The sequence below is a fragment of the Canis lupus genome, chromosome 37 (genome assembly GCF_048164855.1).
Source record: "Canis lupus baileyi chromosome 37, mCanLup2.hap1, whole genome shotgun sequence".
NCBI classification, from domain to species: Eukaryota; Metazoa; Chordata; class Mammalia; order Carnivora; family Canidae; genus Canis; species Canis lupus.
The window spans coordinates 156,959-180,498 of NC_132874.1; the positions used below are offsets into that span (position 1 = coordinate 156,959).

Below are 23,540 nucleotides of genomic sequence, written 5' to 3' on the forward strand. Positions count from 1 at the left end.
GAAAGGCAGGGGAGGCTGCCAGCAGCCTGTGGGCACGGGAAGGGCAAAGAAACTGGCCCTTGAAGGAGGGGGCTCATATGGGGAAAACTAACTCCCGTAATGTTTGGCTTCAAAAACCAGAGGGGTTGGGGCACCTGGGTAGCTCAGTGGTGGAGTGCCTGCCTTTGGCTCAGGGTGTGATCCCAGGGTCCTGGGATTGAGTTACACATCAGGTTCCTTACAGGTTGCCTGATTCTCCCTCTGCCTACATCCCTGCCTCTCTCTGTGTGTCTCTCATAAATAAACAAATTTAAAAAAAAAAAGCCAGAGGGGCCCAATTCCCTGAGTTTTAAACAGCAGTGGGACATGGAGCCTGGCGCTATAAAAGTCCACTGACTTAGCACTGGGCAATCCTGAAGGGCGAGTGACAGGCGGCCATCACTGTCATAGAGATGGCAGCCCACGTGCACAGATGACATTAAAATGGTAGTTTACACAAACTCAGGGGCAAACAAGATGGATCCATTCACATTGATTTCAGAGCATGTTTGGGGACTTCTTTAAAAATGAGGAAGCTGGCAGGTGCCATGTTCCTCTCTTCCCCCTGCATTAACACGGAGTTACCTGGGGGAGGCAGGGCTGCACACATGCACAGTCTTGGTGCAGGGCTCTGGGCAAATGTCATTAAAGCTGTGCATGCCATCTGCCCAGCTGCCAGTGTGCAGCTGCTGCCATGAGCAGCCCAGGCACCACACAGAACAAGCCCAGATGTTGGATACACAGCCACCATGGAGTGCTATGCCCAGCCACCACACTGCACTCAGCTGCCCGCCCCAGGCCACCTCCATAGCACTTCAGGCCATCCAGCATAGGATTGGGGCCCAATACATATTTTACTGACACTGCCACAATGCCCACAAGATCCCTGGTGGGCATGCTCCCTCGGAGCTGGCCTGCTCTGTGACCATAACACTCACAAAATAACAGCAATTGCAATAAAAATACCAGCATCGTTTGGAAAAGGCCTGTTAAACTCCTAATAGATGAAGATTACAATATGAAATACAAGACTTTACTGATAAAAGGAAAACATAAAGACACTTTGAGACTGTGAGGAAAGATGGAAGCTGGTGGTTCATGCAGACGAGGCAGTGATACGCCAACAGAAGTCTCAGGATGAGCAGTTGAGATTTTGCCAAAATCAAGATGCCAGTGATGGCAAGCTCTGGCTCACCATTTTGTGATTATGATCTGAAGGTGCACCTGCAACGTTCATAGCAGCCATGTCCATAATAGCCAAACTGCAAGCAGCCACAAGGTCCTTTGACAGATGAATGGAAAAAGATGTGGTATATATACAACGGATATTACTCAGGTATCAGAAAGGATGAATACCTACCATTTACATGGACATGAATGGAACTGGAGGATATGATACTGAATGAAATAAGTCAGTTGAAGAAAGACAACTATCATATGGTTTCACTCATATTTGGAAAATAAGAAACAAAACAGGATCATAGAAAAAGGAGGGAAAAATGAAATAAGATAAAATCAGAGAGGGAGACAAACCTTAAAAGAGTCTTAATCACAGGAAACAAACTGAAGGTCGTTGTAAGGGAGGGGGTCAGGAGATGGGTCACTGGGGGATGGACATGAAGGAGGGCACGATGGGAGGAGCACTGGGGTTATATAAAACCTTGGCACATGCATGAATAAAGTGAAAGGGAACGATGCCTGATGGGGAGCTGATTTACAGTGGCATAGGAAGATGCATCTAGATGCCAGTTGAGGAGACTGACCAATGGGCAGCCAGTAAGGAGCTGGGACCCAGTGTTCCGTGGCCGAGGGGTTGAGGCCGAGGGGGAGGGAGAAGTGGCTCACAGAGATAAGCAGGGCCCTGGTGTGCCTCTGCCTGGGCTAGGGAGATAGCAAGGCCAAGGCCCTGGACTGCTGCAGGACGTACAGCATGGCCTCAGAATGGGGCAAGCACCCTCCAGGGAAGGGAGAGATCAGATGCGCAGGCTGGGAATCACACGCTTGCTTCCATACCAACAAGTAAAAGAGCAGGTGCTCAGACCGCCGGCGTCGAGTCCGTAGGTGAGGTCCCCACCCCTCCTCCGCAGAGTTGGAAGCAAGGGAGAGAAGCCGGGCGGGGTTGGGGGTGAGGCGGGGCGGTGGAGGCGGGGGTGGGGGCGGGGGCGGGGACGAGGACGCCGGCCGAAGTGTAGGCGGAAGGCGGTGGCACGCCCCACCCTCTCCACTGCACCCTTGAAGCCACTGCTTTCGCTTCGAATTCCTGCCCCACCCCGCAGGAGGGGCGGGGGCCCGGCGGGTTCTAGGGCTCGAGACCCCGAACCCGCTCTCTGGCCCCCGCCGCACCTGGACCCCCGACCACCCCGAGGGCCCGGAGCAGGTGAGTGTCTGGCGCCCAGCCCCGCCCCACGGGCTTCCGACCCCGCGCGGCCTGGGAGCGCCTGGTCTGAGGATGGCGGCCGGGATGCGCCGGGTCGCCGGAGACCCCCACGGCAACGGTGGGGGACCCGAGTGCCCCAGTGCGGCCACGAGGAGGGAGAGAGCCGCAGCGCGTGGGGCCCAGCTCTTGCAACCTCTGCTTTCCTTTCTGTGCAATGGGCACAATAGTGCTGCCCTGTTTCGGGGTGTTTTAGGGAAAGCTCCTCGGCCATCGCAGGCGCTTCGGAAACGGTCGTGAGTTTTTGCAAATACCCCCCTCTCCGCGAGTACGTGCTTGCGAAAGACCTTCCGGGTTCAGGAAGCAAAATGAGGCCACGTTGGGGGCAGGGAGCCCTACTTCATGCGGAGCCTCTGGCGCGCCCCCGTCGGCCGCAGGCCCCCGCCCACCCGGACCCATCCAGGCAGGGGGCGGGCCGGGGGGTGCCGGGGGCGCCAGCCTGGGGGTCTGGCCCCGGGGCCCAACTAGGCCTTCGCGGGAGCGCGCCCCGCCCGCCCGCGGATTCGTCCGTTCGGCCCCGGCCGCCCCGCCCCCTGCGGAGGCCCGCGGATTTGCCTGGTGATCGGTGACGTAGTGCCCGTCTCGAGCTGCCATTGGGCGGTGGCGTGCGGACTCGGCCAATCGGGACGCGGATCCGGGAGAAATCTCGGAGCGGACCTCGGGGAGCCGGGAGGCAGAGCCGAGGGGACGCGACCCCAGCTGGCTGCCGCGGGGGAGCAGCGCCCCCGGCCGGGAGCTCGCGGCCCAGAGCGGGCAGTGCGGTGAGTCGCGGGGCCGGGGGCCGGGGCGGGGCGCTGGGGTTCTGGGCGCCCGCCCTGGCTTCCCCGCCCTGGCTTCCCCGCCCTGACCTTCCCGCCCGGAGCGCCGGCAGGTGTCCGCCGTGCTCAGGGGGCGAGCAGGGCTGGGGCGCGTAGTACCGGGGGCGCCCTCCTGCCTGGGGCCGAGCAGCGCGCGGGAGGCGCACCCTGCAGAGCCCCACTGCCCCCGGCCGTGACCCCCGATGGCCAGGGTCCTCCCGGAACCCGTGGCGCGGCCCGGCCTTGTAGGGGCTGCATGCCGAGCCCCGGGTGCGCTCCCCGCACCGTCTTCAGAACGGGCTGCCTGGGTCTTGTGCCGCGATCCTTCTGAGTAGACTGTTTCTACTTCGGGTTTACGGACAGAATTGCGAGGACAGTAGAGTTCCCCAAGCCCCTTATCCCGTATTACACGTTACCTTACTTCAGACATCTGTCACAGCTAACGGACCCCTGCTGTTGTGTGATTATTGCCGATAGTTGTTGGGATTCACCGAGTTTTCAGCTAGGCACTGGTTCCGTGTCAGGATCCCGGCCAGGTTACCAGGTTCCATGGGGTCAGCATGCCCTCCTATGGTCCCCTTGGCTTGGCACTTCATCCGCTGAGGCTTGTTCTGGGGGATCCTGAGAGTTTGGAGGAATGCTGGTCATGCGGGCTGTGAGATGCCTCTGTCCTGGATGTTCTTCTCCTAAGCCCACCCCAGGTAGGTGGCCCTGCTCCTGGCATGGCAGCAAGGGTACATACTGTCAGCACGGCCTGTGACTGGACACTGGTGGTGGTCACCTGATGTAGTGCTTGCCAGGTGTCTCCACTGTAAAGTTACTCTGTCCCCCCCCACCCCCCACCCCCCGTTTTCATGCCTACCCTTTGGAGAGAAGTGCCTGTGAAACCCACACCCAAGGAGGGCTAGATTCTCCTTGAGGACAAGTTTTTATGTTTATTATTTGGAATTCTTTGCATGGAGATTAGTCTCTCTTGTCCTTTATTGATTGACTTATTCAGCCCTTTATTATCAGCACATACTCGTGGGTATTGCTGTGATACTTTGGGTGATAATCCAATATTACTCTATGCTGTTGCTCATTGCTCAAGTTGTAGCCTTGATGATTGGAAGCTCTTACATGTTGGCTCCATTTCTTCCTAGCATGAGTGTCTGTAGAGCTCTTTGCTGTTGAAAGCACTTGTGGGGCTTCACATGAACCTCACACAGTGTGATGAGCCTGACAAGATATAGTTATTTCTGTCCTTAAGGGGTAAGGACACTGAGGCCCAGGAGCACTGGATGACTTCTTACATGTCAGTTTCCTACATGGGAGCAATGGGCTGGTCTCAGATGAGGGCTGGTCACCCCAGAAAACATTGCAAACCACAGCGGAAGTCCAGAGTCCAAACAGTTTTCTGAGGAGACTTCAGACTTAGACCTGGGGATCAGAACAGGAAGACAATGGCTTTGGAAAGTAAAGGCTTAATTTGATTGTTATCCAGGAGGAAGTACAACTCGCCAGACTGGTAGGCATGAAATGTTGAACTTTAACCCAAAACAGTGTGTGTGGAGGGAGGCAGGGGGGTATCTAGGAAAGGTCTGTGGTCGGGGCAGCCCTGGTGGCTCAGTGGTTTAACGCCACCTTCAGCCCAGGGCCTGATCCTGAAGACCTGGGATCGAGTCCCATGTCAGGCCCCCTGCATGAAGCCTGCTTCTCCCTCTGCCTGTGTCTGCCTCTCTCTCTCTCTCTGTGTGTCTCTCGTGAATAAATAAAATCAAGAAAGAAAGAAAGAAAGAAAGAAAGAAAGAAAGAAAGAAAGGAAAGAAAGAAAGAAAGAAAGAAAGAAAGAAAGAAAGAAAGAAAGAAAGAAAGAAAAGAAAGAAAGAAAGAAAGATCGATCTGTGGTCTAGAACATCTAATCTGAGGGCACATTCTGCAAAAGCAAGATTGTGAAGTGGACAAGGGAAGCATAGAGTGGGGGGAGGGATGGAGAAGAGGATGGTGCTCTGGAGCCAGGTGGTAACTGGTTCACAAACACTGAGGACCACCTACTTTGTGCCAGACACTGGAGATAAGAGGACTGGTGAGGAATGGCCCTTGGGCTCAGCTCCTGTTTGGGGAGAGATGGGTAAACATGTCAACTGTGAAATCCTTGGTTGGACTGCAACGACCTGCAATGCATGCAGAGCTGCAGGAGCCACCCAGGGAGAGCTGGTCAGCTGGAGGGTGAAATGGACACAGGGAGGGCCTCACCAGTACAGGTCTGATTCCAGCCTTTCGAGATGAGCTGGTGCTGAAAACAGAGTGTGTACAGGGACAGGGGGTGGGGAGCAGGGGCCCTGAGGAAGGAGCTGTTTTCCTGGCTCCGTGTAGCCGGCTTTAGGGTGAGGCTGTGGTGGGGGCCAGGCTGGGAGACTCGGTGTGCCAGATTGCACAGCATTGACCACCACTGGGAGCTTTGAAGCAGGAGAGTGACAGGACAAGAACTGTTAGAAGGACACCACTGGTGGTGCTTTGTAGGAGATAGGCCACATTCCAGCAAATCTAAGATGCTCTCCATCTGTGTATGTTCCACATAGAAAACATGTCTTTCCAGTTGAGTTATGATATCATACTGATCACATTTCAGAGGTGCTGAAATGTAAGCACATGGATTTCTTATATTTGATGTAAAGTTTAACTCCCTTGCTAGTTGCTTAGATCCCCCTTTCTCTGGGAAATGCATGGTAAGAGTATCTCTGTCCCACCTACTGTCGATGTTGAGTTCCAGGCTCCCTTTATGATCTCGAAAAAGCTAGCTCTGCAAAACTGGTGTTTTCCTCCCTGATAGCCACATGGTCGAAAAACAGCAGGGGATACCTGACCTCAAGATTTCATCTGTGCTTCTTCTGCTTTGGTGGCTCTTGATAATGGCCACGACTTTGTGTTGCACATAGTGTGCCCACCAGACCGATTTCAGTCTGTCCTGCGCATGGCCTACGTGTCCCTTCCCGCCCGCGTTTTCCTGGTGGCAATATTGAGCTGAGCAAAGGTCAAGGATCCAGCCCCATGCTGCACAATTGACTGCAGCGGGGTGAAAATCTGGGTTTTGGTGCTAACCCAGGATCCTCATTCTTGGCTTTGGTTAGAATAACGGCCAGGGATAGAAGAAGGTTCTGTCTGTATCTGCAGGAGCCATGGAAGGGGCCATGGCAGCTGAGGGCAGGCTGCAGATCCAGCCTGTCCTGGGGGGCCAGAGATTGGAACTGCCATTGGAGCCTACCTTTGTCTAGATAAATAGGCTGTTTTTGTTTGTTTGTTTTTGTTTTTTTGCGCAAATTCTTTGCGTGTTTCAGCCTGGTAACCTTCGATTATTTCCTGTGCAACATCAGTCAGGAGTCCTTCCCTCCACCCCCCCACCCCCCCCGGCTGACACAGAGGTCCAAGCTGGCTGAGCATAAAGGGCATAATAAACTTGTGTGATAGCACAGTTCAAGGGGCGATACAGGGTTTTACAAGATGCCATCAGGATCCAGGTTCTCCCATTTCATTTCTGGGTTGGCTCCATTCTCACACTGGCTAGCCTTCTGCTTAGCAAAATAACTCTTGTAGCTCTAAACCATATGACCTCACCTCCTGCAGATTCTCAAGAAACCACAGAATCTTCTCCCCATCTCAACTAGGCCTCCTTGTGACTAGCAGACTTGAGTCATATCCTCACCTCTGAAGCAAGCACTGGCTCAGGAGGCACAAGACTCATGGTCTTGCTCCACCTGTGAGGGTGAGCTCGGCCCTAAGGACCGGACCAAAGCTAGCAGAGTTAGCAGAGGAAGGAGGGATGGAAGGTAGTTGCACGCCTCCCCAAGCATAAGCATTTGTAGCACTTGCTTCTGGGTCAGGGAGCACAGTGCTCTCCTACCTTTATGTGCTGGAGGGCTCCAGGCCGCTCGCTCTGCCTGTGTCATGCCTCTTCCCTTCTATCCCTCTTCTTCTCTAATAGCATTAAACACCAATACACACAAACAATGAGCGTCTGTTTCTCGTCCTCCTGACTGGCAATACCATAAAAGCTGACAGTAGCAGGTGTCAGCAGGGCTGTGGAGCAGTGTGAGTGCCCTCAGCGTGGGTTCAGTGTGGGTGGCCTGACCTGCTCGAATGCACCAGGGCACACAGACACAGACCTTCCCAGAGCAGGGTGATTGTCCCAAACAGGAAGTGCTCCAGGTGGCTGTCGGAAGCAGCCCTCAGGCATACCTCATTTTACTGGGCTTTGCAGATGCTGCACATTTTACCAAGGGGAGTTCGCAGCAGCCCTGCATCCCACAAGTCCATCCATCAGTGCCATTTTACAGCAGCCTTTTCTAGCTCTGGGTCTCTGCAATGATTTCCACAATATTTCAGACCTTTTCATTGTTATCACAGCCATCATGGTGAGATGTGATCTGTGATGACAATTCACTGAACACTCATATGACATCATTTTGTAGCAATAAGGTATTTTTTATTTAAGGTATGTATATTGTTTTTTAGACCTGATGCAATGGCATGCTTCATAGACTACAACATAGTGTGAACCAATTTCCATATGTACTTTTTGGAAAACAAAAAAATTCATTTGGCTTGTGGTGTTCTGGAGCTGAACCTGCAGGATCTCCAGGGTGTGCCCATATGTCAGAGGTAGAATGATATAGTCAGAGAGCAATAAGAATGAACAAAATCTGCTCATCGTCACAGGAAGGAACCTCAGAAGCATGATGTTGATGTGCATCCCTGCAGAAAAATGCAGTAGGGTTCCGTCCACGTGAAGCTGAAAACCAGGGAAAAGAAACTTGTTTTGAAGGCATACCTACCTGGGTGTAGAGTGAGGGGAGGCAGGGACGATCCCCATTGTGACATTTGCCACAGCAGCCACTCCCTGAGACCCAGCCCTGCCTCCCACCCCAGCGTCCATGTGCCTGGGGCCAAACCCTGGGTACAGGAAGGTGTAGAGTGGCTGACATGATATGCAGCTAGCCGTTGGTGCTGCTTGGGGGCAGGAGAAATCGCTTCTCTCCTTAGTAACTGACCACTGTGTCAGATAGGACATGTGCCGAGGATCAGCCGACATGTAGGAAGCCCTCTGGGTGCTTCAGGTGCTCAGTCCTGTCCTGTTTTTACCTCCCTTAGCCCATGTTTATCACTCCCCTGTGCCAGATGCTGTGCTGGGCTCTGGGGATAAGGCAGACACAGTCTCTGTGCAAATGTGACAGAAAGAGCTGGTGTTCAACAGCTGATTACATGACTTAGCCAGGACTCGGGGTGCAGAGAGGAGCAGTGTGGGGTACTTCGGGTGTCACAGGTGGCAGAGCATGTGGTCTCAGCCTATCAGCTCAGGGAAGCATTGCCAGAGGACATGGCCTTCAGCAGGTATTTCCAGCTGGAAGAGGAATGGTGCTCAGTGCAGAGGGAGTAGCATATTCAGAGGGCTCAGGTAGGAGGGAGCGTGGCCCTGCTGGAGGTATGGAGGGGCTTCAGTTTGCCTGTGGGGTCAGGCCTAAGTGGACAGCAGGAGGAAATGAGGCTGCAGACCAGGGCTGGGCCTCCTGGGGGTGGGAGAGAGATTCCACTGTACCCCTGGAGCCTCACAAGGCATCAGAGGGGTTTTCACCGGGCACTGCATCTGAACACGTGGCTAGTGTTTGGGGAGCTGAGAGCCTACCTCCGTGGCTGGGACCTAGGCCGTGGGGGGAAGAGGCGAGTGGCACCCCCTTGAGGGCTGTGTGACCCCCATAGTCAGCTCTGGTCTCAGCTTCCAAAGGGTCTTTCAGTGGCATCACCTGATAGAAGCTCTGGGAGGGTAGGCACTGACCACGCCTGTTTGCTGCCAAATCCTCAGTGGTGGGCACAGGTGGGCATCTAGCCTGTGTCGTGACCTTTTGGTTTACCTCTGGCACCTGCTGCTCAGAGCCCCTCTGTAGCATGTTGAAGCCTGTCCTGTCCCCCTGTCTGCTGTCACTGCCCCTGTGCCCCTGCAGAGCCCCATGGGGCTGTCCACTGTGCAGAGCATGTTGCATCCTGGTGCCGACAGTTTATGTGGCCTCATTGGCCTTCAGAACAGCACAGATGCCTGGCCCTGGGGGAGCAACATCCACCCCTGACCCCACAAATGCAGTGCCCCGCAGCCACTGGGTGCCCAGCCAAGCCATAAGCAGGGGCCCAGGCCTGCGGCATCAGCAAGCCCCAGCCCCTCGTCTGCTAACCAGTCCCACATCACATCATCTTGTCTTTTCTGGGTTAGTAAGTGGTGTCAGAGACCTTTCTTTCTAGAATGGCTTGTTTCCCATTAAGTGGGTTTCCCCAGGGACTAGAGTGCTCAGCCAGGTGCCTTCTGATGATGAGAAAGAAGGGTCTCCTGTTCAGAGCCACACATGTGGTTGTGAGAAGCAATCTGGAGGCCAGAGTGTACCTCCAGGTCCCTCCATGCTGGCACCTCTTTGGGCCATGGAGTCCCTGCTGTACCCCGTGTGCCCTGGGTCCCCTCTCTGGGCCGTGGAGTCCACGCTGTACCCCGTGTCCCCTGGGTCCTCTCTCTGGGCCCCTTGGGTCCCCTCTCTGGGCCATGGAGTCCACACTGCACCCTGTGTCGCCTGGGTCCCCTCTGTGGGCCGTGGAGTTCATGCTGTACCCCATGTCCCCTGGGTCCCCTCACTGGGCTGTGGAGTCTCCACTGCACCCTGTGTCCCCTGGGTCCCCTCTCTGGCATCCAGGACGAGAGCGTTGGACAGCAGGAGTTGCAGAAGCTGAAGGAGACATATTACCTCCCAGGGTAGATGCCAGCTGCTGTCAAGAAAACAGGGCCGGGAATTCTGAAGCGCTCCATCTGCTGTTGGGCAGGGGCCACAGTGGGTGAGGAGTGTCTGCTCATACAGTGTGGATACCAACAGCAGTTCCTCCTTCTGCTAGTTTTGCAACGGACAGTGATTCTCCTGGGCAAGAGCTGCGTATGGCACCACACCCTGCCAGATACTTCCTCAAGTGGCACACATCACCTGGCTAGTCTGCTGGCCACAGTAGGAGGAGGCACTGACAAGAGTCCCAAGAACAGCAGGGCACTCGGGATGGGGCATTGGGTGACCCCTGATGTGACTTCGGGTTTCAGGATTCTCATTTGGGTATAGGAGCTGGGTAGGCCTTCTTGTTTCCCCAGCGCTGGCCGTCTGCATCCTGCCCCAGAGCCAGATGTGGAACAGATGGGTCGTTCCCCTGCAGTGGAAGCCTGTGACATAACCAGAATGTTTCAGAGATGTTAACTGATACAGGGGCAGAGGCATGGGGGCCTTTCTGGGACGGTCAGTGCTTTACTGGTTCTGAACGTGTGGGTGGTGAGCACACTGTCTGGCCTGCCCTGAAGCCCTCTCCATGTTGGCCACACCGTCCAGCTCAAAGAGTGCCTCCATATGGATGGTCTCATCTGAGCTTTCTGACATCTTACGGAGATGTAGTAGGGTAGCCAGGGCATCCCAGTCCTGCGTCCCCACTGTGCTCCCCCTGGGGTCAGGACGTCCTGGCTGTGCTCCCCCAGGGGTAGAGGTGTCCTGACTGGGCCTCCCCCCAGGGTTGGGAACTCCTGGCTGTGCTCTCCCCAGGGTCAGGACTTCCTGGCTGTGCTCCCTGAGGGGTCAGAATGTCCTGGCCGTGCTCCGCCCCCCAGCACCCAGATGCCCCAGTGTCATGCACCCCTGCCCCCATTGCAGATAAGATGTGTCCTAAGTGAATCCCGCCCCCAGGGACATCCTGCTGGTCACCCGGCTTTAGGGTTCCAGAGTCCAGACATGACCCTGGGTGTCGGACCCAGTGGTTTGCACCTGAGGCCCCAAATGTGTCCAGCATGTGCCGTGTGCTCGGCCGGAGCCTGTGTACCGAGTGGGACCGCATGCCGTTTGCTCAGGGCAGGTGCGCAAGCCAGCTATTCCATACGGTTAGCATTGCTGGTCCTCGGAAGCCATTCGCTCGTGCAAGATGTACATACGGAGCCCTGCCACGTGCAAGCGCTGCGGTCTCCTGATCAATGGTTAACACCGTAGTTACAGACCATCATACGTGTCCTTCCTGGGATGACAGAAACCACAGACCCTCTCCCCAGAAGGTCTAATTTGGTATGTATGTTTTGTATGTTGTTTTGTTGCATCACTTGGAAGTAACGGTCTGCAGGCCCAAATACTGCAGCAAAATGTGGGCGTTCATAATTCATAACAGGGCGTTTGCACTGTTACAAATTAATCATCATTTCTTAACCAGTCTTTTCTCAGACTTCTTCTGATTGTCCCAAAACTATTTTTACAGCTTTTAAAACAAAACAAAACACCATCCAGGCAAGGTATTTGTATTTAGTTGTTATATTCTTTAGTCTTTTTAGGTCAAGAACAATTTTTTTTCATGACATTGGCTTTTTAAGATATATGTATTTATTTACTTGAGAGAGAGAGAGGAAGAGAGAGAGAGAGGGACAGCAAGTGAGCGCGCAAGGCAGGGAAGGGCAGAGGGAGAGGGAGACTGTAGCAGACTCAGCACGTGGCATGAAGCCTGACATGTGGCTCCATTGTTGGACCCTGAGATCACTACCTGAGCCCAGACTGAGATTCAAATGTTTGACTGACTGTCCTGCCCAGGCGCCCCCATGACATTGACTTCTGTAAAGGTCAGGCCTGTTGTCCGTGGAACGTCCCACGTTCTGAATTTATCTGATTGTTTCCCCGTGATGTGGTTCAGGTCATTTCTCCATCTGTCATATTTTCCATAACTTGGAAGTAAAGTCTCAAGTCTTGGTTAGATCCCTTCGGGTCAAACAGCGTTGGCAGGATTATTTCTCCTGACTGTCGTGTCATCCATGTGGTGCCGTTTGGGGAGGCAGATGCCAGGTTGTATGTCTGTTAGTGATGCGTGCTTAGTCACTGCTTGGGGCGATCCCCGCATGTCTCCATTATGTGCTTGGTGGTACCTGGCACGTGGGACTTACCCTGACCCCCGACACCCTCCTGCTGTAGTGTCCGTCGGTGATGGGGAGGGTGGCGCAGTAGCGTTCCTCGTAACCCCAGACAGCTCATGTATCCAACACATGAGATGGTTTTCGCACAGTGTCAGGGGGCTCATGATGCCCTAAGCCTGCTGTGGAACCTGTGAGGACCCCTGCTGTATGTGAGGGTGGTCAGGCATGGCGTGGATGGGAGCCGAGGCTGAGCTGCTCACTCACTGACACTTGGCCCTGAAGATCGCATGTGCCGTCCCAGCAGCAGGAACAGACACGTAGCCTCTGCTTCTGAGCTCGCAAGCCACTGGGCCAGGTGAGGCCACATACCGTAGCCACAAGCTCCAAGCCTGCAGGTGTCCCCAGCAGCAGCACCTGCTTTCCACACTGAGATTCAACGGCTCGTGGTCGGGTCCTTCTGGAGCAGGCAGCTCCTAGGATTTGTTACCACCTTGCCGCCATCCTGACCCTCTGGTACCTTCACATCTCAGCTAAATCCCATCACTCCCTCATAGGGGCTGTTTGTGCCTGTCAACCAGCCGTGGAGTGACCCCTCGCTTCTGCCTGGTGTTGCAGCTTGTTGAACAGTTATCTCTGCTCCTGCACTTGATCTGGAGGTTACACTCAATTTCCTGTGTTGCTTCTCTGTGGGCTTCATGTCTGCTTGCTTGCATCCCAGCAGGGAAGGGACTCCATGGCTTACCCCGTGTATGGTCAGGAGTATAGCTGAGCCGTGGCTCTGGGGGCTGCATTCCAGCCGCATGTGGCCCATGCACCCCGTCACGGGCTGCCCTCCCAGGTCAACCCAGTACCCAGCCATTAAGGGCTTTGCTGGAGCCCGAGGCATGGTGGCCACCTGTCCTCACTCCCTCTCTTGCTGCCACTGTATGTTCCCACCTTGCTGTGTTCCAGTTTGAGCTCTCATGGGACTTGGAAACTGGGGGTCCCAACCTGTCCTAGAGTTCCCCACCCCTATGCACTGCACTTGCCGTAATCTCAGACTCAGTCACATAGCAACCCATGAAGTAAGTACCGCTGTCCCCATTTTATGGATGATAAACGAGGTTTCTGCTGTCCTGCAGATTCGGCAGGCACAGCTGTGGCATTTGCTGCATGGAGGCTCCTGACCCCAGGCAGGAGGTGGATCTGCTGCCAAGGGACATGGTCCAGAGTCCATCCTGTGTCCTCTCATGCGTGCTTCTTTCCTCCCTCCCTCTGAGGCACTGGACCTCGCAGCGGGGGTGCCTCACCACAGGGTTTCCTCTGTGAGCCTGCTAGGACAGTCTGCCCCTGCACACCACCAGCACCCACTGCTGGTGGAACAGGACTGCAACCAAAACCACAGCTCAGCCCAAGGAAACGCCTCTCAGGGGCGATGCCAGAGCTAAGGCTCTCCATGTGCCCTGGTCTTGGTTAAGGATGTCGGTGACCTTGGTCCTGAAGCCCCAAGACCCAGAGAAGCCTGTTGCCCATAGTGCCCCCACCATGACTGGTGGTGTGGTCTGTGCTGTGCTCAGTGATGATGGTGCAAGTGTGTGTGTGTTGTGACATGTTGCCGGCAGACGGTTGGCATGTGTCACATCCTGTGTGACTGGGACCTCGGAGCAGCTGCCTGGCCCTGGGAGGACGGGGGCCCTGGGAAGGCGGGGGCCCTGGGAGGACAGGGTCTGGGCAAGGCTGCTTCCCCAGCAACCCCCATGGGGGGGGTGCTGTGCTCCTCAGGCAGCCAGAGCACCCTCTCTGAGCCCTGTGCCTCTGAACAGTGCAGGTGTGGCTAGCCAGCTCCCGTCCTCCCTGTCCGCCTTGGGCCAAGCCTCGTAGGTACTGGGTTGTGTCTGTGGCTCAAATGACCTGCCACCCCCGCCATCCCATTCTTGACTCCGTGTCTGGTCTCCAAGCAGGAGCAGCACCCACGGGTGGAGGGCGCCATGGCCACATCAGCCCCGCTGCGCAGCCTAGAGGAGGAGGTGACATGCTCCATCTGCCTGGATTACCTGCGGGACCCAGTGACCATCGACTGTGGCCACGTATTCTGCCGTGGCTGCACCACAGATGTCCGGCCCGTGTCGGGGGGCCGCCCCGTCTGCCCACTCTGCAAGAAGCCGTTCAAGAAGGAGAACATCCGGCCAGTGTGGCAGCTGGCCAGCCTAGTGGAGAACATTGAGCGCCTCAAGGTAGACAAGACCCGGCAACCAGGAGACGTGGCCCGAGAGCCACCGGACGCCAGGCTATGCGAGCGCCACCACGAGAAGCTGCACTACTACTGCGAGGATGATGGGAAGCTCCTGTGCGTCATGTGCCGGGAGTCTCGGGAGCACCGGCCCCACATGGCCGTCCTCGTGGACAAGGCCGCCCAGCCCCACCGGGTAAACCCCACCTCCACGGCCTGCTCTGTCCCCCCACCTGCTCTGTCCCTCTCCCCACCCCGACCTGCTCTGTCCCCCCTCCCACGGCCTGCTCTGTCCTCCTCACCTACTCTGTCCCTCCCCATACCTCGACCTGCTCTGTACCCCCTCCCATGGCCTACTCTGTCCTCCTCACCTGCTCTAACCCTCTCCCCACCCCGACCTGCTCTGTCCCTACCCCCATGGCCTGTTCTGTCCTCCTCACCTGCTCTATCCCTCCCCCCACCCCGACCTGCCCTGTCCCCACCCCCATGGCCTTCTCTGTCCCCCCACCTATTCTGTCCCTCCCCCACACCCAACCTGCTCTGTCCCCACATCCACAGCCTGCTCTGTTTCCCTCACCTGCTCTGTCCCTGCCTCTCCCACCCCGACCTGCTCTGTCCCCACCCCCCACAGCCTACTCTGCCCCCAACCCCAGGGCCTGCTTTGTCCCCCTCCACCCCGTGACCTGCTCTGTCCCCTACCCCGGGGCCTGCTCTGCGCCCCCCCCCCCACCTCAGGGGTGCCCCTCACTACCCTCCCAGAGCCATGGCCTGGCTGAGACCTCTCTGCTGCCCATGTCCACCTCCTGCCCAGGTCCAGAGCACCCACTTGTCCCCACTACCTGTCATCTTACAGGAAAAAATCCTGAACCACCTGAGCACCCTGAGGAGAGACAGAGACAAAATTCAGGGCTTTCAGGCCAAGGGAGATTCGGATATCCTGACTGCACTGGTAAGTGAGGCTGTTGAGAAGAAGCCTGAGGCAGTTGGCATATGGAGCAGGAGCTAGGAGGCTGAGTGGTCTGGAGGCTGAGCGGTAGAGGCACTGCCAGGAGGCTGAGCGATAAAGGCCCTGCTGAGAGGCTGACCAGTGGAGGCTGAGTACTAGAGGCCCTGCCGGGAGACTGAACAGTAGAGGCTGAGTGGTAGAGGCCCTGCTGGGAGACTGAGCAGTAGAGGCCCTGCCAGGAGGCTGAGTATTAGAGGCCCTGCTGGGAGGCTGAACACTAGAGGCTGAGCAGTGGAGGCCCTGCCAGAAAGCTGAGCAGTGGAGACCCTGCCAGAAGGCTGAGCCCTGACGCCCTGAGCCAGCCCTGAGCCTGGGCTGGCTTCTGTATCTGATGTGTGAGTGAGTGGCCTAGATGTCAGCTAAGGTCCCTTCTCGTCTCTAACTCACCAGTGGCTGCTGTTCTATGGGGAACTGAGGTGGTCCTGGCTCAGTCCTTCCTGTCAGAGACAGAGGGAGACCGGATTCCTGATTGGGGAGGGGAGCCCCAGGGTGGTGGAAGGAGGATGCTGGCCCCCGGATGAGAACCGAGGGAGGCCTATGAGGGCATGCAGCATTCTGGGTATGCAGTATCTGCTGAGCCCCGCACCCAGGGCCCCACCAACTAGGAGGCAGAGGCTGCACGCTATGTGCTGGAGTAGGGGTGGGTCAGGAAGGTGTGTCCAGTTTTCCAGGGGAGTGTCTGCATCAGGGAACTGTCAGAGGGATGTGGGGGTCAGGCCCATCAGTGATTAGACTGGGAAAGGGGGAAAGGCATGTAGGAGACGACAAGGGTTCGAGGACTGCCTGTGAGCCCTCATGCTGTGTGGATACCTCCAGCCCAACGTGAGTCAGCACAGGGTCATGGACTCTGGCCCATACCCACAGGGAAGTTTAGAAGCCGCAGAGGGGGGAGGGGACTCTCGGTAGTTTCCCCAAGGGCAGGGGTCAGGCACGTGTGTCCTTTGTCAGGGGACCCTGCAGCACCCAGGCTTATGTAGGATGCGTGTCAGGTCAGGATCCCGCCCTGTGAGGCCAGGTTGGCCCAGGCATGCTATACCACCCCTTAGCCCCTGAAGAGGGGTGGGGTGGGGCCAGCCTTGTGCCCCTCCAACAGCAGACCCTGCAGGGCCATGGCCCAGGGAAGGAGCATCACCTCCCCCTCACCCCCCTGCAGAAGAAGCTCCAGGACCAGCGGCAGTACGTGGTGGCTGAGTTCGAGCAAGGCCACCAGTTCCTGCAGGAGCGGGAGCGGCATCTGCTGGAGCAGCTGGCCAAGCTGGAACAGGAGCTCACAGAAGGGCGGGAAAAGTTCAAGAGCCGGGGCGTCGGGGAGCTGGCCCGGCTGGCGCTGGTCATCTCTGAGCTGGAGGGCAAGGCACAGCAGCCAGCTGCAGAGCTCCTGCAGGTGAGTGGCCTTCCTGGGACCAGCAGTGGGCAGCCAGCACAGGAGGAGTCTGTCCCAGAGCTGTCTGCGTGCAGGACCTCAGGGGAAAGAGTGCCCCACAGGTCTCAGTCTCTCTCCTGACCCCTGGCCTGCCCTGTGTCCTTCTGTGGCTGACTGAGCCCATGATGGTCACAGTGTCATTTCACAAAGCAAATGGTCCACCAGAGAAAAGTTGGGGGGTTTAGAAAGTGCCATCAAAGTGGAAGGGAAGGTGTGGATGCTCTCATCACTACTCATGTGGTCACTGCAGACACTGTCCCCGGGAAGCTGCTCCTCCTGACTCTGGAGATGGGGCAGCTGTGCTGTGGGGTGGGGGATTGCTGAGGGACAGCCACAGCCATGGGGGCGGGTGTTCTCAGGGCTGTGCAGTTACTCTCAGAGAGAAAGATGGAACCCTTCCTGGCGGAGACAGCTTTGATGCTCAGACGGGATGAGCCTTGAACTAGAAGGCAACTCGTCTCCTCCGTCCTGCAGCTTCTGGAGGGCTGTGCTGGACCTTCCTCCCTCCCAGGCCAGCAGTACAGCCCCCAGGGCCCCCACCAGGAAACCCCTGTCCCAGGCTGGCAGCCTCAGGGATGCACAGAGGGCAGGCTGTCCAGCTATGGGAAGGGATCACCTTGGCCTGTGACCCCTGCTCTGCACTCTGGCTCAGGGGTTGGGATGGGCAGGGTTCGAGGGCCCTCAGACATTGCTGATCGCCCGGCCGTGAGGCCTATAGGCTCCTGTTCTTATCCTTGTTTCCCCAAAATGTACCTCTAGCTCCCCTGTTTGCTCCAGATGCCACTGTGTGCCCTCAGTTCCTTGCATCAGACTGTGACTCATTCACTTACTGCCTCCGCGCCCTCCTTTTGCCATGGCCCCCACATTGTGATGTGTAGTAGGGATGCTTGTGGGAGCTGAAATCCCCATGTGAACCACCCCCTCCACCCCAGTAGGGCCTCCAGCGCCACTCGGACGGAGGACCTCCCCGGAGTGCAGGCACAAGGTGGTGGACAGGCGCGGCGTGGAGGATGGGTGCAGGGGGGCGGTGGAGGTACAGGCGCAGGGTAGGAGGCAGGCGTAGTGTGGTGAACGGGCAGGGATTGTCCATGGGAACCAATACGAGCTCAGTGTGGGCACTGGTGGGTTTGCTGCAAGGGGACTACACAGTGAACTCTTCGTTGTCACTGATGTGTTCCCACAGGTCTTGTGACTGTCCTCAGGCAGGAGGACACCCTGGTCACAGAGACCCCGACCTACAGTGACCTGCAGCACGGCACAGGGAGGCAGACGGAGGGAGGGGCAGCAGGACAGAGGTGGTCGGAGGGGAGAGGAAGCTGGACTGGGAGCTCAGGCTGCACCATCCACCCCCGGACAGGCCTGGCTGGCTGGATTGGCACCCTGTGCCCGTGTCCCCCACCGTGGGGGCCAAGCTCAGCCATGGAGGACCTGCGCAAGGGCACTCCTTTCACACCCAGGCATGCTCCCTTGCCATAGCCACTCTGCTCCGAGTGCCTGTTTGAGGACAGCCCTAGAGTACTGGGAGTGCAGGGGGGTCCTCAGGAGCTGTGGGCAGGCTGCTTCCTGCTGGGGTCATACATGTGACTGCAGGTTATTCTGGGTTCCCACACTGGACCCCTCCCCCCGGTCCCACATGGGTCTCCCTCCCTCTCTGGGCGCCTCCCAGCCATAAACCCTCACAAGGCCAGTACAGTTCCACAGTCCCAACAACACACACTCTCCTGGCCCTTGCCCCACGGCCCAGGTGCTTGCCAGCATGCCCCCGGAGACACGGCTCTGAGTTCTTGCCCCACCCTGTGAAGCTGCCTGTGGGTTTACAGCTTTCAGGGACAGAGGGAAGGATGTGCTGGGCCAGGGCTTCAAGACACGGGGAGCAGGGAACACCCACGTCCCATCTGGCCTCCCTGTGTAGAGCCTGACATGTCGCCTTCCTCACACTGTCTGAACCCCTGTCTGGGTCCCTGATCTCACTCTCCCAGGGCAGCTTGGGACACCCCCCGCTGGACACCTGAGCCTGTGCTTCTCCTGGCGGCTCAGGAGTGGAGTGCTGTGTGTGCACACGTGTGTGTGTGCATACGTGTGAGTGTACATGTGTGCATGTGTACATATGTGTCTCCATGTATGCGTGTGCTTGCTGCTGCCAACCCCATCTATGTCCCCGCCACACTGGCCAGCCCTCTCATTGCTGTATCCCAAGCTCTGGAGCCAGGCCAGGGGATGCACCACAGTGAGCAGAGGGTTGCATGGTGGCTTCAGACCTAAGCTGAGGCCCACTTGCCAGGGGACCAAGCGGCCCCCACCTCTTGCCCCCTCCTCTGACAGTCCAGGCCTCTCCTGGCTGCTGTCCCACAGGCCCAGCCACCCCAGGACAGCAGTTCTGTGCCTTTCCGGGACACAGCTGAAGGTTGTGAGCAGTAGAGGCAGCTGGCTGTGAGGTGGCCCCCAGGCTGGGTCACCCCGTCAAGGGTGTTGTCCTCAGCTACAGGAGTCAGAGCAGTCATTCATTTAGGGAATATAAAAAATAGTGAAAGGGAATAAAGGGGAAAGGAGAAAAAATGGGTGGGAAATATCAGAAAGGGAGACGGAACATGAGAGACTCCTAACTCTGGGAAACAAACAAGGAGTGATAGAAAAGGAGGTGGGTGGGGGGAGGGGGTGACTGGGTGACGGGCACTGAGGGGGCACTTGATGGGATGAGCACTGGGTGTTATTCTATATGTTGACAAATTGAACACCGATAAAAAATAAATTAAAAAAAAAAGGAGTCAGAGCAGGGCTTCCTTCCATATCTCATTGGCCGGAGCTCAGTGACATCAGCAGACTGCCCTGAGGGCATCTGGGAAATGTAGTCCTGGGCCTGGTGGCCATGTGCCCACTGTGAGTCCTGGGTCCTGGGGGAGGATGTGGCCATCCCAGCACCTGGCAAGCCACTCACACACACCACCGCCCAGCTCGGAGCTCCTGGGGCTTTCACACACTCCAGGACCATGGGCACCTCCTCTGGGCACCTCCCATGGTGCCTGGCCAGGCCATAAGGAAGGGACTTGTGCGTGTGCTCAGTGTTACGCCGGGCACAGAGCCCGTGGGCACCTCCTGTGAGCAGGGCCCCACTCCACTCAGCTGATGCATGTCCTTTCTTCCCCTGTAGGACACCAGGGACTTCCTGAACAGGTAACTGGCTTCCCTTCTGCATGCACCTCGGTCCCCTGCCTGTGTCCCTGGCTTCCTACCCTGACCCACGCAGAGCAGTGGTACCACATGTGTCCGCATCCTTTGGTTCACCGCAGCCAGCCTCGCTCCTGTGAAGCAACAGCACAGCCTTGGGAACTGGAGCCCTGCTCTTGGAAGGAGACCGTTCTCCACCCCATGGGGGTGGACACATGGCCCAACACACCCAGTGCCATGGTGGGGGGTGGCTGCTCAAATCCCTGGCCAGTCCTGGCTGGTCAACTGTCTCAGCCTTGTTCTGTGTTCTCATCAGATGCGTTCACCTTCATAGTTGTCGTGAGAACCCAGAGAAACACTCACAGGCCTAAGTAATGGGTTCCATGTGTCATCTTCCCAGGTATCCTCGGAAGAAGTTCTGGATTGGGAAACCCATTGCTCGGGTGCTTAAAAAGAAGACCAGCGAGTTCTCTGATAAGCTTCTGTCCCTGCAGCGAGGCCTAAGGGAGTTCCAAGGTGAGGTGTCCCTCACTTCCCCTCCAGGGAGGGGTTGGCTCCTGATCAGCACCTTTATCTTCTGGCAGTTCTCTCCTTTCTCCCTGGGACCTCAGCGGGGGTGGGGGTTGCCTTGCAAGAAATGACCCCTGACCACGCAGGACATAAGCCTGTAGGTTTACCAAGTTCAAGGGTCATTGCTGTCCTTTCCTTCTCCGCAGGGAAGCTGCTGAGAGACTTGGAATACAAGACGGGTAAGTGTGCAGAGGGCTGTTCCCTATCCACCTGTGATGAAGAACGCCCTCCCCCTAGCCCCCTATGACTTCCCACAGCCCTATGGCCCCCCACAGGCCCCCATGACCCAGCCACTGTCCCCCATGGCCCCCCACAGCTCCCAGGGAGACCCTTCCCTTATGCAGCAGAGATTTCTCAGCTGCAGACCTGGGGCCCCTCCACTGGGTCTGCAGGTTGCCCAGATGCCTCTGCTTCATGCTCTGATGCCCCTCTGCACCGTGTCCCCTCTGCCTGATGGCCTGGCTCCTGGGGCCCACCCCAACCCCCCGTGACACCATCCTTCCCGTGCTGTCTCCACAGTGAGTGTGACCCTGGACCCGCAGTCAGCCAGCGGGTATCTGCAGCTGTCCGAGGACTGGAAGTGTGTGACCTACAGCAGCCTGTACCAGAGTGCCTATCTGTACCCCCAGCAATTTGACTGCGAGCCAGGTGTGCTGGGCAGTAAGGGCTTCACCTGGGGCAAGGTGTACTGGGAGGTGGAGGTGGACAGGGAGGGCTGGTCGGAGGAGGAGGAGGAGGGCGATGAGGAGGAAGAGGGAGAGGAGGAGGAGGAGGAGGAGGAGGAAGCCGGGTACGGGGATGGCTATGACGACTGGGAGACAGACGAGGATGAGGAATCGCTGGGGGATGAGGAGGAGGAGGAGGAAGAGGAGGAGGAGGAGGAGGTTCTTGAGAGCTGCATGGTGGGGGTGGCCAGAGACTCTGTGAAGAGGAAGGGGGATGTCTCCCTGCGGCCGGAAGATGGGGTGTGGGCGCTGCGCCTGTCCTCCGCGGGCATCTGGGCCAACACGGAACCCGAGGCTGAACTCTTCCCCGCACTACGGCCCCGGCGGGTGGGCATCGCCCTGGATTACGAAGGGGGCACTGTGACGTTCACCAATGCGGAGTCACAAGAACTTATCTACACCTTCACGGCAACCTTCACTCGGCGTCTGGTTCCTTTCCTGTGGCTCAAGTGGCCAGGGACACGCCTCCTACTGCGACCCTGAGCCCTGCACCTGCCCCGGCCCACACCCAGCAATGACGCTTCCCCTCTGGGGGGCTCCAGGATCATGACGGGGAGAGGACATCTGGCTGTGCCCCCAGAGCAGGTGTATCCGCCCCCAGTGGCTGCGGCCCCGTAAGGCTTACCCAGTGCTACTCCACCTGCACAGCTAAGTCGGGCTCTCCCCCAGCTCCTGGGGCTCCCCTGCACCCTTCGTGACCCCAAAGCCCATGAGGATGTCCCTACCACCCATGGCCTTTGGCCCAGCTTGGCACTCTCTTCGTGGAAGAAGAGGCGGGTTGGCGTTGTGTTGGCACCTGTGCCACTGGCTGCTCCTGAGAAGGCCCACTTGCTGTCCTCACCCCTGGCCCCTACCCATGTCCTCTGTGCTGCCTGCCCTCCCTGGCACCTAACTCAGAGCCACACATGTGGAAGTGAACACAGTGGAGATCCACTGAGGATTCCAGACTGTTTGAACAAGCCTCCCGGAGTGCCATGGGATTGCCAGGTCCAGAGTAGGCACGAGCTTCTCCCAGACAAGGGTTGAACATTCAGCATTCCACATCTAAGGGGGCAGGAGCCCCTGGAGCGTCTTGGGGGGGGGATGGGGTGCATGTGGCTTCGGAGCAAACCTGTGACTGCTGATCAATGACCTGAGGGTGGGGCCCTGGGAGGGGAGACAGTAAAGGGAATCCAGACTGTCCTGCCCTAGATGGGTGACCTGAACACACCGGAGCAAATGTGCAGTCAGGGGAACCTCCCTGCCTGGGAAGCCCTGGTCAGGTCCTCTAGGGTGGGAAGCTCGTGCGGTGGCTGCACTTCGTGCACAGGGTCGGCATACCCGGGAGAGGGATGGAAGCCTGCAGGATGCCCCCAGCTCACTGGGTCTTCCTGCCGGGACAGCGCGAGCATGGCCCACTGTGCCCAGGGGCTCCCAGCTCTCACTGGTCACCTGCCACCCTCATCCGCACCATTCCAGGCCAGGCACCCCTGTCCCCCGTCCCCTGCCCTGTGTGTCTGGACATTGCACTTTGTAGATGCTCCATGCCGCCCAAGCCATAGATAGACCCCTCCACTTCTGCCTCTAGTTTTGTAAGGTCCCTGAGGGCAGACACCGTGTCTCCTGCCCTGTACCCTCCACGGCACTAAGGCAGTGCTGGGCACAGCATAGGTGCTCAATAAAGACTTGTTGACTGAGCAGCTGGCCTCAGGTTTTATTGTAACTCATGTGTCACCGGACCCTGCTCGTCTGGCTACAGTGAGGTCCTGTGGGCAGCAGAGCCTGGGGCTCCCCTGCACTCCTCCTAAGGCTCCGGGCCCACCATCCTCCCCATGCACACAGGCTGTCCTGTGTGTAGCTCCCAGGCCAGAGCCCCATGTGCCTCCTCCCGCTGGGCAGCCCCGAGTTAACCCAGCATCTGCACAGTGCGTGGCAGCTGAGATGCAGCAGCATCCCGTGGCACACCCAGAATCTGCCATCGAAGACAGAGCCATGGCTACCCCAAAGGAAACCCCCCCGCACAGAGCCATGGTTCTGCCCTCTGATACAGTCAGCCACCCAACCAGATCCCAGCTGCGCTGATTAATCGCCATTTTAAAAATAGAAAAGGAAGAATTACAGAAAGCCCCTCCAAGATCGCATTTATGATTCTTCTTCGTCTTTAGCTTTTGTTCTTTCTACTTTTCTTTCTAAATACAGATATGCAGAACTTGTCAATTATTAGAAATAAGATGCGCGTTATCAATGTAATGAGGACAGTTAATCGACACTCGAATCCTCAGAGACAA

At 57.3% G+C, this 23,540-nt stretch overlaps 1 protein-coding gene across 4 annotated transcripts; it reads left to right on the plus strand.

Annotated features, from left to right (window-relative positions):
• The first annotated feature begins 1,857 nt into the window (after positions 1-1,857).
• LOC140626336 (tripartite motif-containing protein 26) lies at positions 1,858-22,950 on the plus strand. Of its 4 annotated transcripts, none has more exons than XM_072814058.1 (8): positions 1,858-2,079; positions 14,116-14,580; positions 15,238-15,333; positions 16,544-16,774; positions 19,962-19,984; positions 20,379-20,494; positions 20,695-20,727; positions 21,068-22,950. In XM_072814058.1, the coding sequence occupies exons 2-8, from the start codon at positions 14,143-14,145 to the stop codon at positions 21,754-21,756; spliced, it is 1,626 nt and encodes a 541-aa protein (XP_072670159.1). In that variant the 5' UTR covers positions 1,858-2,079; positions 14,116-14,142; the 3' UTR covers positions 21,757-22,950. The 4 variants fall into 4 exon arrangements, with proteins under 4 accessions (XP_072670159.1, XP_072670158.1, XP_072670156.1 ...); XM_072814057.1 differs by lacking the exon at positions 1,858-2,079 and adding an exon at positions 2,214-2,395 and having other exon boundaries at positions 14,113-14,580; XM_072814055.1 differs by lacking the exon at positions 1,858-2,079 and adding an exon at positions 2,214-2,395.
• Positions 22,951-23,540: the final 590 nt, after the last annotated feature.

Coding starts and splice junctions, on each gene's coding strand:
- LOC140626336 (XM_072814058.1), top strand. CDS start 14,143: ATGGCCACATCAGCCCCGCTGCGCAGCCTAGAGGAGGAGGTGACATGC. Junction 14,581..15,237: donor AGGCCGCCCAGCCCCACCGG/GTAAACCCCACC, acceptor GTCATCTTACAG/GAAAAAATCCTGAACCACCT. Junction 20,728..21,067: donor AGACTTGGAATACAAGACGG/GTAAGTGTGCAG, acceptor CTGTCTCCACAG/TGAGTGTGACCCTGGACCCG.